Genomic DNA, 13,420 nt, shown 5'->3' with positions numbered 1-13,420 from the left:
CAGACTGTTCCACTCTAATTGTAATCACAGCTACAATTGCAAGTCAACCTATTATCGCAGCAAGATCTATCAGCTCTGCCTAGACTATATTTGCAAACTAGAATGGAAGTTGTCAGTTCATAAACATCTGACATAAATACTGCTACAGACTTGAGAACATCAAACTTAATAACAGCCAGCAAGAAAACTGAAGTGATGCTAGGGAGAGATATAAAAGACGCTAGTGGTATCATTCTGATTATTTAATGAGGTTAAGAGCTACTGCAATCTTTAACCAAGAAAAAGGAGAAAGATGAGCAAGTAAACCTTGAGCTAAACGATTTGTTGAAAATTTAATAAAATGATCACGCACGTCGCACTACAGTTAACCACTGTAATGATCATCTGTGTGAGAGAACATGAAAAAAATTGAATTACCACTATAGAATTGGCTATGCTTACTCACACTGTGCATAATAGTCTGTTGTCACAGTTTTGTCACTGCACACTGTTTTCCACTGGTCAGAAATAAAGAGGGATAATTTCCCTTTAAACCTAAGTCAACTGTTTGCTATCAGCAAAAATCAATTTTTGAAAATTAGAACAAATAGGAAGAACACTATATTGTATGCTAAAATTAATGTCTTCTGTTAACATATTTGAAATGGAATTTGATTAAAAAACAATAAAACATGTTTTAAATCTAAAAACATGATTACTGCAGGCTGAGCCAAAAGTGCTATTACTGATAAGCGACAATAGACTGTTGTTACTTATTTAGTTTTTGTAAAGGCACCACAGTCAATCAATAACTGTGCATGTACTAAGGCAGAAGGGCTTGTGTAAAGATATTTATCAGAAATCCATCAGCAGCATTCCGCTTTTGATTGAAATCCTCTATAGACTTTTCACAACATCACCAAAGATTGTATACCTCTTTGACAAGCCACATTGACAGCAGTAATATTGTAGAAACCACACTACATAATATGCATATTTAACAGCATATCCAATTAACCACTTTGCTGAGTGAGATTGCTTTGTTATTCATTTTTTTCTGACTTATGTTAATACTTTGGCAGCAGACATAAAAAATGTGTGATATGGCATACTGGAAATTTTGAAAGGGAATCGAAAAATGTATAACTTAAAGCCATATTTAGAAAATGGTTGTATGTTACAGTCTGAAAGAATGAACACTCCTCAACTGTGCATGAATACTAGTTAGACCAGCAACCTAGGTAAGTATTTGGAAATGACTTAGTGAATAAACCAATTATAACTATACATAACTCATTCTGGAACCTCTCCCTACACCCCAAAATGAATTAGTAATCATTCAAAGCTGCAAGAAAAATATCTCCACTTCACAACACATTGCTTTAAAATGCAAGAAAAGACTGAAATGTTTAAATTTAGTACCAAATTTAGTGTTGTAACAATAGTGTAAACTTTGTTCTGCAATGTAATACAAATTTTATAGCTGAAAAATATCACTCCGAGGACATGCATTTTGTTACTACTATAGGTAGAAGTACTAATTAGGTTATCCCAATAGATAAAAAATGAAGAACGAGTGACCATACAAATTTATTATCTTACCTAGTCTAATAAAAGAGTCCATCTATAACTTTCTTATTCATTGTTAAACTAAGGAAATACAAAATGCTCTAAGTACATCGAAAGCATACCTTCCAAAATTGTTTTGACTTCATTTTTCACAGTATCATTATAATTATTTTACTGAAGTAGTATAATCCTAATCCCACTGTCTTTACCTAGTCAAAACTCCTGTTGAGTTCAGTGGATATCTAGACTGATTAAGGACTGCATGATTCAGCCCACAGTGTGACACACTCATAAAGGATGGTGATTCAGTTATAGATGCCTTTTTAAATTGCTGCAATTTAAAATTTGGAGCACATGAAATTTAGGGGCTGATATAACAGAGACAGTCATAGTGCAGATAGATATTGAGCAAGCTTCCCTCTACTGCTCTACTAGTATACCACAATTCAGACATGCAACACCCATAGGAGTATATCCCCCAAAATGTGGACCTCTTAAAAAACCTCCCAGAAAAACTAAACAAAGTATAATCATGCCTAGTCGTATGATATGGGCAAACAACCACTGAGGCTCAGTTAGGAAAACACCAAATGTATTTTGAGTTATCACCTAATCAGGATTTTAATCTAGATTTCTGAAGGTGAAATGCGTGTGCAAAAACACGCTGATGCAATTAGCTACCTTCTATTTTTATTGTATTTAAACAAAAATATACACAGGAGACCCTTAAATTGCAAGCGCAGTTCTAAAATCCAAGGTCAAGCACAACAGATTATTTTAGAAAATGTAGTGATGTGCATCACACAGCTGAGATTACAAACAGACCCTTGGAGACAGATTCTCAACTGGTGTAAACTGGGATTGTTCCACTGAAGTTTATACCAATTGAGGATCTGGCCTTTGGTAGTAGAAATATATTCCTTCTCCCAGTGAAGAAGTTGGCAGGAGCTAACTGGGGTTAGGTTCAGTCCAGTTGAGATAGAAGAGATGTTTCAGCCAGGAGAAAGATAAGTAAGTAATGGTGGTGACTGTGCTGGGAGTATATGTCCAATCTTTGCTGATGTGATGTGCAGTCTTGGATTCGAAGTGGATCCATCACTGTTCCTGGATTTTCACATACCAGCTTTGGCAAAGGCTGCCTTTCTCCATTTAAGATTACCATTCCTTTTTATTGTGGACCTTGCCACCTTGGGCCTGTGCTTTTGTAATCTACAGGCACTGCAATGAATTGTTTGACTTTCCCTAAAAGGTGCCCGATAGCTTCAGCTACCACAGAATGCAACAGCCTTCCTCTTAAATAGGACATGGAGATGTGAGTATATAACACCAGTGTTTCATGCTCTGAAACTTATTCAGAGGCCACTTATTTCCTGGCAAACACTAAGTAGTCTGGAACCACCTTTGCTGAGAGATCACCAATTTGCCTCTCTCCTCCTGCTACAGGAACTATGAACCAGAGTTTTGCTAACTGTGCCTGGGATTAAGTTTGCCATACACATCTGAGGAATAATCTCAGTAGAAGGCTCCTTCCAGAAGTCCATCATGGACCCACGTTTAATGAGAAGCAAAACACAGGGTAAAACATAATTTTGCTCAAGCATTTGAATTAATTTTAGCTTTTATTTTTACTTTAATGTTAATAGTTAATAGGGGTTGGGATTCAATTGCTTCATTGACAAAAAAGGTGAGAGATGACTACATGGTTGGAATTCTACACATTTGCCTACTAAGCACACTTCTGGAAAATAAAATAACATGTTAATGTGTCATAAAAAATACAATGCAAAATTCCAGCAAAAATATTCACAGAAGTGAGAGCTGCAAGACTGTGGAATTGTCCTCTAAAAAGCAAAGGCCCCATTGCTTGTGTCTTTTAAAACCAGAGTGGCCAAGACCAAGGTGGGTGTGGTTTGAGGGAGGCTGGGGGAATAGGATTGAAATAAGATGCTCTTTTGGGTAGAGGTGCTATCTGTTGCCAGCCATGATGGGGGAGGGGGGGGAAGAGCAGGTGCTGCTAGTGAGGGTTCTGGCTTTGTTAAAGTTTGTTGGACACAAACAATGTGGCCTCATCTCATTCCTTCTGATACTCCTGACATTACAACATTGGAAAGAACATTGCTCACAGGGGATCAGCAAGCTGACCTGTCGTAACAGGTGGTTTCTATCTCTAATTTCTGTGATCGTATGAAAACACTACCCAAGTAACAGTGTCAAAAAGACAGTTAGAGGTCACCATAAGGACTGTAATGTTTACACATGATCACATTTCATCAGAATGAAAATACTGCTGAAGAATTAATGGAGCTAATTCCAAAGTCCACTGCTGCAGGAAGGCAAGTTTGAGGATCAAAATTCACTGCCTCACCCCCCAAGCCAGCATGGGCTAGAAGCACTATAGAGGAAATTCACTCAGCCCCTGGGGTAAGGAATGAGGGCCTAGTCTGTCTCTTTCTCTTTCACAAGCAACCCTCTTTGGCTGATGCTCAGAGCTACACTGCTGAGCTCTTCAGGGGCTACGTCCATCCCAGCTCAGCCAGAAGGCAAAATGCCTCAGTGAAGCTTATGGAAAAAAGTGGAGAATTATTAATGATAGAAATTAAATGTTTTTAAAATACTGAGAAATGATAGGGTGTCTGCTTTAAATGCACAAATGCAAAGTACTTTAGGATTAAGGCAAAAACTCTCAAATGCACTCTGATCCCTGAGATGTGTGGGACATGTACTATCCTGAATCTTGCAAAATCAGCTACTTTTACTTACGGAGTAGTTTCCCCACAACCCCCTAAAGGTTGGTAACTCCATCATGTATTATTTAATAATAAAATAATAATAATAATAAATTATTAATTATTACTATTACTCATCCTGACTTATTCCCTTCCTGCAGAGCACCTCCTGTTCGCCACACACCTACAATTGAATCTAAGGTAATTTTAAAAATTAGACAAGGTATGCCATCTTTACACATTCCCTAATGAAATCTATTTTGGAGACTATTTGATTACTTGTTCCTTTTCCCCCCACCCTTCATCCATCTCTAAATTTGTTAGAAAGCTATTAAATGATTTCACAAAGTGTCCAATAATAGAACAGAAAGAGATATTAGTCAGCTTTCCCCACCTAAGTACAACATGCAGTATTCTGAGATTTCTGGGTATACTGAAGAGATTATAGGTCTGAATGTCGTTGCTATTCTGGATTTAGACCACATTTTCAATATTACAATTTTAATTAGCAAAAAAAAAGTATAAAAGTAATTTCTACATACTTTAATAATAAAGTATATGAGACATAAAATGACATTTTAAAAATAACTGCTACAAACTTATCTACTGACACTGTTAAATGTTGGTAAAAATCTAATGTACCCTAACTGCCTAATCTCTGCAACTGGGCAGTTTGCACAAAGATGTAAAGGCTAATAAGATCCGTTTGTTACCTTGTAAAGCTTGTAAATGACACCACATGATAGTGCAAAAGGAAGCATGGCAAGATGAGAAAATGAAGAATGAAGCTGCATTATTTAATCAAAAGTCAAGGTTTTCAAGCAAAGGGAGACTTTCGCTCAAACCCTTAAAATATAGCCGTATGCTTAGCAGTCTTTAAACTAATTTTGTTAGTCGTGAAAATATATTTAATTTTTCATATATTTATGGATATTTATATCTTCATGTGCTTATATTTGCGCATAGAAAGGCCCAGACATAGTGTGGTACAAAGGAGTATCTCACTTTAGAAACCAAAACCATTCTTTATCGTTGTAAATTCTGAACTAAAAGCTTAATTGGACTTGCAAAGAATTTCATCTTAGTCACTTTACTGCCCTTCCCTGGCTATGGTAGTGTGCATATCCATTATATCCCCCTCTCAATATTTAGATGCTTACTTCCTTGCTGATCCTTTGTCTAATCGGTGGCCTCATGTTTTAGTTCATCGACTTTAGACCAAAATGATTAATTGAAAAGAACATTATTATTAGACGCCTTTTAAACAATACATACGCCACGCTCCGTCCCCAGCTCATTTGAACTTGGGGGATCTTTTGTTTCACTGACTCTGATTCTACTGATGTTAAATTCTAAAGGTGACATGAAATAATGTCCACCGCATCTTCGTGTGGTGCCTGATGAAAGGCAGTTTTGTTATCCTAGAGACCCTGGATGACTCGGAGAAGGGAAGATTGGGTGGGGGGTGAGGGCACGAGGGTTGGGGAGTGCCAAGGAATCCCAGAGGACACATGCAGACCACAACTGAACCGGGTCAGCCCAGTAGACTCTCGATTCTTTCCCTGCATGTGCCGGACCCTGCGGCGGAGCCAAGCCAAGAGAAACCGGCTTCAGGAGGTGAAGGATCCGCGGAGCTGGCCCAGCTTGGGCTGCAGTAAACTGGGAGGGAGCTCCCACTCAGCCAAGCCGAACAGCGTCTCCTGGGACCCTGCGCTGGGGACTCCTTTGATCTGGGGCTCTCCCTCCTTCTCAGCAGCAGGCGGGTCAGGGGGAGGGTTCATTTACAAATGTCAGTCACCTAAGTCCGCCCCCCACATGCCCATGTTCAGACCGACCCCAGGGGCGCCTCCACGGACAATGGGGAGTGGGGGGTGACCCGCATCCCCCCCTCCACGCGTCCACTCACCGTAGATCCCTGCCCTATGGCTCACTGACAGCAGATCCTTGCCCCCTATGGATCTCTGACCCCTGTGGACCATTGAGAGTAGCTCCCTGCCCCTGTGGATCACTGGCACTAGGACCAAAGAGGGCCGTGGTTCACGGACAGCAAATGGGCCAGACAAACACCACCAGCAACATGCACACAGGCTGCGGAGCTCGGGGTTACCGAACCGGCACCGAACCCACCGTGTCCGCCTCGCAAGGAAGCCGGTGACCTGTAGATAGCGATAGGCACTGAATGATGTTTGCTGCTGCCATGGAAATGGTGAATGTGGTGAGCACCCAAACTGGAGGCGCTCCACGCCACCCCGAGGAGGCCGCTGAGAGTGAGTGGAACTATCCAGAGCAGGGCCAGGCGACCTCCGGCGCCGCTGCTACTGCTGGTGGGGCCCGGCTCCGGGCTGCATTTCAGCAGCCCCCCCATCCTCTGCTGCACGGCGCGCCGGCCCGCGGGGTCCCCGGCAGGAGCAGCAGCCGCAGCAAAGGTGGCAAACTTTGGAGAGAGGCGCGCACAGAGGCACCCCGCGCCCGGGGGCAGCTCACTTCGGCAGGGGGGCCGTCTCTTCCTTTGGGGAAAGCTTCCGGGGATCCTTGGGTCCAGGTCGTCTTCTACCCCAAACAATCCGAAACATCGTCACAGGCGGAGAACCCAGTCAGTTCCGAGACTTCCCAGCGAGGGAGAGGGGGCAAAACCAAACCCCCACACTCAACCAACCGCTAGTTCCCCAGCGCTCCTGCTCACTGGCAATGCTCCCCAGTTACAAGTGTGCCAAGCATCGCCTCCTCCTCAGTAATCCACAGGGGAGCCAGTCAGGCCACAGTGGTGCTCCATACGAAAAAGGGGGAGGGGGAAGCGCAGCAGCCGGCCGGCCGGCGCCACAAAAGGGGAGAACACTCACCCCGCTGCTCGCCCCGCCAGTCCGCTCCGAACGGGGGAGCCTCGCGCACAAGCTCGCCCAGCGCGCTCTCACTCGCTCTCGCACACACGCTCTCATACAGAGCTAGGCAATAATCAGGCAGCTGCTCCGGCGATCTCAGTGGTGACAGGCATACCCGAGGATGTTTTCAGGAGAATAGTGCGCCCCTATGAAAGAAGCTGGGTTGGGGGGAGGGGGGATAACTACGCTTGCGAAGAGAAGTGCTATGCAAATCTGCAGTCTCCGAACAGCAAATCACTGAAGCTTGGATGCAATGCAGAGGACGAGCCTATGTTAAAGAGGGAGGCTGAGTTCAGCTCCAATCCATTCGCCCCGCTTTTTCTCTTCCTTTCAGACGCCACATACTAAAGGAACATGTGTCAGGCAGTGCGGCGAGCATAAGCAAACGACCCCTCCTAATCTGCCATCAGATTCTGGTAACGAATTAGTCTAATGCGGGGCACCATTCCCCTCCTCCAACGGGTCGGATGTGCCGGTGTCTAGAAAGCTCACTTACAGCTTTAAAAGAATGACTTCGGGGGCTTTCATTGGACTAAACTTATCCCACCAGGTGTTCAAACCAGGTCTGCTGAACATGGCTTGCCACTATCCATCTCCTCAAGCGTCTGTTTTGATGAGCTGGTAATTACACACATCACTCCTAACAAAGAGTTCTCATTTTCCTGGCTGGGAAAAGCTAGGCAAACCAAAACACAACTAGGAAAGTGATTTAAATGCTTTGATACCGGAACAGCTGGCACAAAACAATGGAAGAAAACATTTGCCTGCATCGCTGCAGATTTAATCCAATATGTTGAAATACTGAATTTAGTGTGCTGAATAGGCACATAAACACATATGCTCTTCCTCTTAAAAACAATATAAAAAAGCCATAAAAAGAAATTTCAAGTTTCACTATGAAATTATATAATTCAAATGAAAACGATATTCCCAAGGTATATTGTAGCTCATTGAACATGTATTACAAATTCAGATGCTTTTTGGAAGCCACCAAATGTAGAAGCATATTCCTTGCAATACCATACCTGGACACAACAGGGTGTGTTAACCACAGACTTTCAGCTCTCTTTATTCCAGCAGCTCCAGGCTTTTGTCTGTTTTCTGCTATGCTTTTAGCAGTGTTGTGATCTATGGGGTGAGTATGTGTGAGAGAAAAAAAGTGGATGAAAAAGTAAAGAAACTTTAATATATATATATTATATTTTAGGGCTGTCACGTGAGTAAAAATAATTGCAATTAATCATGAAATTAAAATAATTAATTTGATTAATCGACTGTTAATAATATAATACCACATATTTAAATATTTTTTAATTTTTCTACATTTTCAAATATATTGATTTCAGTTACAATACGGAATACAAAGTATACAGTGTTTACTTTATATTTATTTTTTAATTACAAGTGTTTGCACTGAAAAAAGACAAAAGAAATCATATTTTTCAATTCACCTCATACAAGTACTGTAGTGCAATCTTTTTATCATGAAAGTTGAACTTACAAATATAGAATTATGTACAAAAAACTGCATTCAAATATAGAACAATATAAAATTTTAGAGCCTGCAAGTCTACTCAGTCCTACTTCTTCAGCCAATCGTTCAGACAAATAAGTTTGTTTACATTTTCAGGCGATAATGCTGCCCGTTTCTTGTTTACAATGTCACCTGAAAGGGAGAACAGGTGTTCTCATGGCACTGTTGTAGCCGGTGTAGCAAAATATTTACCTGCCAGATGAGCTAAAGATTCATATGCCCCTTCATGCTTCAACCACCATTCCATGCTGATGACGGGTTCTCCTTGAAAACCATCCAAAGCAGTGACGACTGACGCATGTTTATTTTCATCATCTGAGTCAGATGCCACCAGCAGGCTGATTTTCTTTTTTAGTGGTTTGGATTCTGTAGTTTCTGCATTGGAGTGTTGCTCTTTTACGACTTCTGAAAGCATGTTCCCTACATCATCCCTCCAGATTTTGGAAGGCACTTCAGATTCTTAAATCTTGGGTTGAGTGTTGCAGCTATCTTCATAAATCTCACATTAAGAATGGCCCTATTGGGTCAGAGCAAAGGTCCATCTAGCTCAGTATCCTGTCTTCTGACAGTGGCCAGTGCCAGGTGCCCCAGAGAGAATGAACAGAACAGGTAATCATCAAGTGATCCATCAAGTAAACATCAAGTGATCCATCCTCTGTCGCTCATTCCCATCTTCTGGCAAAGAGAGGCTAAGGACACCATTCCTGCCCATCCTGGCTAATAGCCACTGATGGACCTAGCTTCCATGAATTTATCTAGTTCTTTTTTGAACCCTGTTATGGTCTTGGACTTCACAACATCCTCTGAAAAGGAGTTCCACAGGTTGACTGTGCGTTGTGTGAAGAAATACTTCCTTTTATTTGTTTTAAACCTGCTGCCTATTAATATTGTTTGGTGACCCCTAGTTCTTGTGTTATGAGAAGTAGTAAACAACACTTCCTTATCTACTTTTCTCTATACCAGTCATGATTTTATAGACTTCAATCATATCTCCCGTTAGCTGTCTCTTTTCCAAGCTGAAAAGTCCCAGTCTTATTAATCTCTCCTCATACGGAAGACGTTCCATACCCCTATCATTTTTGTTGCCCTTTTCTGAACCTTTTCCAATTCCAATATATCTTTTTTGAGATGAGTCGACCACATCTGCACACAGTATTCAAGATGTGGGCATACCATGGATTTATACAGAGGCAACATGACATTTTCTGTCCTATTATCTATCCCTTTCTTAATTATTCCCAGCATTCTGTTTGCTTTTTTGACTGCCGCCGCACATTGAGTGAATGTTTTCAAAGAACTATCCACAATGACTCCAAGATCTCTTTCTTGAGTGGTAACAGCTCATTTAGACTCCATCTTTTTATATGTATAGTTGGGATTATGCTTTCCAATGTGCATTACTTTGCATTTATCAACATTAAATTTCATCTGCCATTTTGTTGCTCAGTCAGCCAGTTTTGAGAAATCCTTCACACTCTGCCTGGGTCTTAACTATCTTTAGTAATTTTGTATCATCTGCGAATTTTGTCACCCCTTTTTCCACATCATTTATGAATATGTTGAATAGGACTGGTCCCAGAACAGACCCCTGGGGGACACCACTATTTACCTCTCTCCATTCTGAAAACTGACCACTTATACCTACCCTTTGTTTCCTATCTTTTAACCAGTTATCAGTTCATGAGAGCACCTTCCCTCTTATCCTGTGGCAGCTTACTTTGCGTAAGAGCCTTTGGTGAGGGATCTTGTCAAAGGCTTTCTGAAAATCTGAGTACACTGTATCCACTGGCTCCACATGCTTGTTGCCCCCTCAAAGAATTCTAGAAGATTGGTGAGGCATGATTTCCCTTTACAAAAACCATGTTGACTGTTCCTCAACAAATTATGTTCATCTGTATGTCTGACAATATTGTTCTTTTTTATGGTTTCAACCCATTTGCCCGGTAATGAAGTCAGGTTTACAGGCCTGTAATTGCTGGGATCACCTCTACAGCCCTTTTTAAAAATTGGTGGCACATTAGCTATCCTCCAGCCATCTGGTACAGAAGCTGATTTAAATGGTAGGTTACAGATTACAGTTAGTAGTTCTGCAATTTCACATTTGAGTTCCTTCAGAACTCTTGGGTGAATACCATCTGGTCCTGGTGACTTACTACTATTTAATTTATCAATTTGTTCCAAAACCTCCTCTAATGATACCTTAATCTGGGACAGTTCCTCAGATCTGTCACCTAAAAAGAATGCCTCAGGTTTGGGAATCTCCCTCACATCCTCATGCAAAGAATTCATTTAGTTTCTCCGCAATGGCCTTATCATCCTTGAGTGCTCCTTTAGCACCTCAATCGACCAATGACCCCACTGGTTGTTTAGCAGGCTTCCTGCTTCTGATGTACTTACAAAGAAATGGCTATTACTTTTTGAGTCTTTGGCTAACTGTTCCTCAAATTCTTTTTTGGCCTTCCTAATTGTATTTTTACACTTCATTTGCCAGTGTTTATGCTCCTTTCTATTTTCCTCACTTGGATTTAACTTCCACTTTTTAAAGGATGCCTTTTTGCCTCTCACTGCTTCTTTTATTTTGTTGTTTAGCCATGATGGCTCTTTTTTGGTTTTCTTACTATGGTTTTTAATTTGGGGTATACATTTAAGCTGAGCCTCTATTATGGTGTCTTTAAAAAGTTTCCATGCAGCTTGCAGAGATTTCACTTTTGGCACTGTACACTTTAATTTCTGTTTAACTAACCTCCTCATTTTTGTGTAGTTCCTCTTTCTGAAATTAAATGCTAAAGTACTGAACATTGTTACCTTCTATGTGTTTTGTCAAATCTGCAGTGAAAGTGTTCTTAAAATGAACAACAACATGTACTGGGTCATCATCCGAGACTGCCATAACATGAAATATATGACAGAATGCAGGTAAAACAGAGCAGAGGACATACAATTCTCCCCCAAGGAGTTCAGTCACAGATGTAATCAATGCATTATTTTTTTAATGAGCATCTCAGCATGGAAGCATGTCCTCTGGAATGGTCACTGAAGCATGAAGGGGCATACAAATGTTTAGCATATCTGGTATGTAAATACCTTGCAATGATGGCTACAAAAGTGCCATGCAAATGCCTGTTCTCACTTTCTGGTGAATTGTAAATAAGAAGAGGATAGTATTATCTCCTGTAAATGTAAACAAACTTGTTTGTCTTAGCAACTGGCTGAACAAGAAGTAGGACTGAGTGGACTTGTACGCTCTGAAGTTTTACATTGTTTTGTTTTTTGAGTGCAGTTATGTAACAAAAAAAATCTACATTTGTAAATTGCACTTTCAGAACAAAGAGATTGCACTACAGTACTTGTATAAGGTGAATTGAAAAATACTATTTCTTCTGTTTATCATTTTTACATTGCAAATATTTGTAATCAAAATATACACTTTGATTTCAATTACAACACAGAATACAAAATAATATGAAAGTGTAGAAAAACATCCAAAATATTTAATACATTTCAATTGATATTCTCTTGTTTAACAATACAATTAAAACTGCTATTAATCGCAATTCATTTTTTTATCACAATTTTTTTGAGTTAATCACGTGAGTTAACTGTGATTAATCAACAGATCATATATATATATATAAATTGAAAAGAATCCTAATATGAGTATACATTTTCCTAGACACTTTCTAACTAGGTTCACCGGGGGAAGGAGACCAAAACCCTGAGGTAAGTGGGGAAGTGGGATACCGGGAGGAAGCACGAGCAGGAGAGCCTGAGAGGGGAGGGCTCCTGCCTCATACTGAGAAAGACGGATGATCAGCAAGTTATCTTAAGTGCCTGTACACAAATGCATGAAGCCTGGGAAACAAGCAGGGAGACCTGGAAGTCCTGGCACAGTCAAGGAATTATGATGTGATTGGAATAACAGAGACTTGGTGGGATAACTCCCATGACTGGAGTACTGTCATGGATGGATATAAACTGTTCAGCAAGGACAGGCAGGGCAGAAAAGGTGGGGGAGTTGCACTGTATGTAAGAGAGCAGTATGACTGCTCAGAGCTCAAATATGAAAATGCAGAAAAACCTGAGAGTCTCTGGATTAAGTTTAGAAGTGTGAGCAACAAGGGTGATGTCGTGGTGGGAGTCTGCTACAGACCACTGGACCAGGGGGATGAGGTGGATGAGGCTTTTTTCTGGCAACTAACAGAAGTTACTAGATCGCAGGCCCTGGTTCTCATGGGAGACTTCAATCACCCTGATCTCTGCTGGGAGAGCAATACAGCGGTGCACAGACAATCCAGGAAGATTTTGGAAAGTGTAGGGGACAATTTCCTGGTGTAAGTGCTGGAGGAACCAAGTTGGGGCAGAGCTCTTCTTGACCTGCTGCTCACAAATCGGGAAGAATTAGTAGGAGAAGCAAAAGTGGAGGGGAACCTGGGAGGCAGTGACCATGAGATGGTCGAGTTCAGGATCCTGATACAAGGAAGAAAGGACAGCAGCAGAATACAGACCCTGGACTTCAGAAAAGCAGACTTTGACTCTCTCAGGGAACTGATGGGCAGGATCCCCTGGGAGAATAACATGAGGGGGAAAGGAGTCCAGGAGAGATGGCCTTACTTTAAAGAATCCTTATTGCGGTTACAGGAACAAAGCACCCCAATGTGTAGAAAGAATAGTAAATATTGCAGGCAACCAGCTTGGCTTCACAATGAAATCCTTGTTGATCTTAAACACAAAAA

At 41.1% G+C, this 13,420-nt stretch overlaps 1 protein-coding gene across 37 annotated transcripts in view; it reads right to left on the bottom strand.

The window, feature by feature from the left end:
• Nucleotides 1-13,420, bottom strand: part of NRXN1 (neurexin 1) — a 1,247,341-nt gene that overhangs the window by 453,783 nt on the left and 780,138 nt on the right. For 4 of the 37 annotated variants that reach the window (XM_048842915.2, XM_048842916.2, XM_048842917.2 and 1 more), the window contains exon 1: nt 6,402-7,108. The exons of 32 other annotated variants lie outside the window; for them this stretch is intronic. In XM_048842915.2, the coding sequence (XP_048698872.1) occupies nt 6,402-6,639 (238 nt within the window). In that variant the 5' untranslated portion in view covers nt 6,640-7,108. Of the gene's footprint in view, nt 1-6,180; nt 6,331-6,401; nt 7,109-13,420 lie in introns of those variants that run through there. One more of the 37 variants, XM_048842919.2, reaches the window with a different exon arrangement.

This window comes from Caretta caretta, chromosome 3 (genome assembly GCF_965140235.1).
Source record: "Caretta caretta isolate rCarCar2 chromosome 3, rCarCar1.hap1, whole genome shotgun sequence".
Lineage (NCBI taxonomy): Eukaryota > Metazoa > Chordata > Testudines > Cheloniidae > Caretta > Caretta caretta.
Note: the sequence above shows the minus strand (reverse complement) of the source record. Positions and strands in the feature narration are given on the sequence as shown.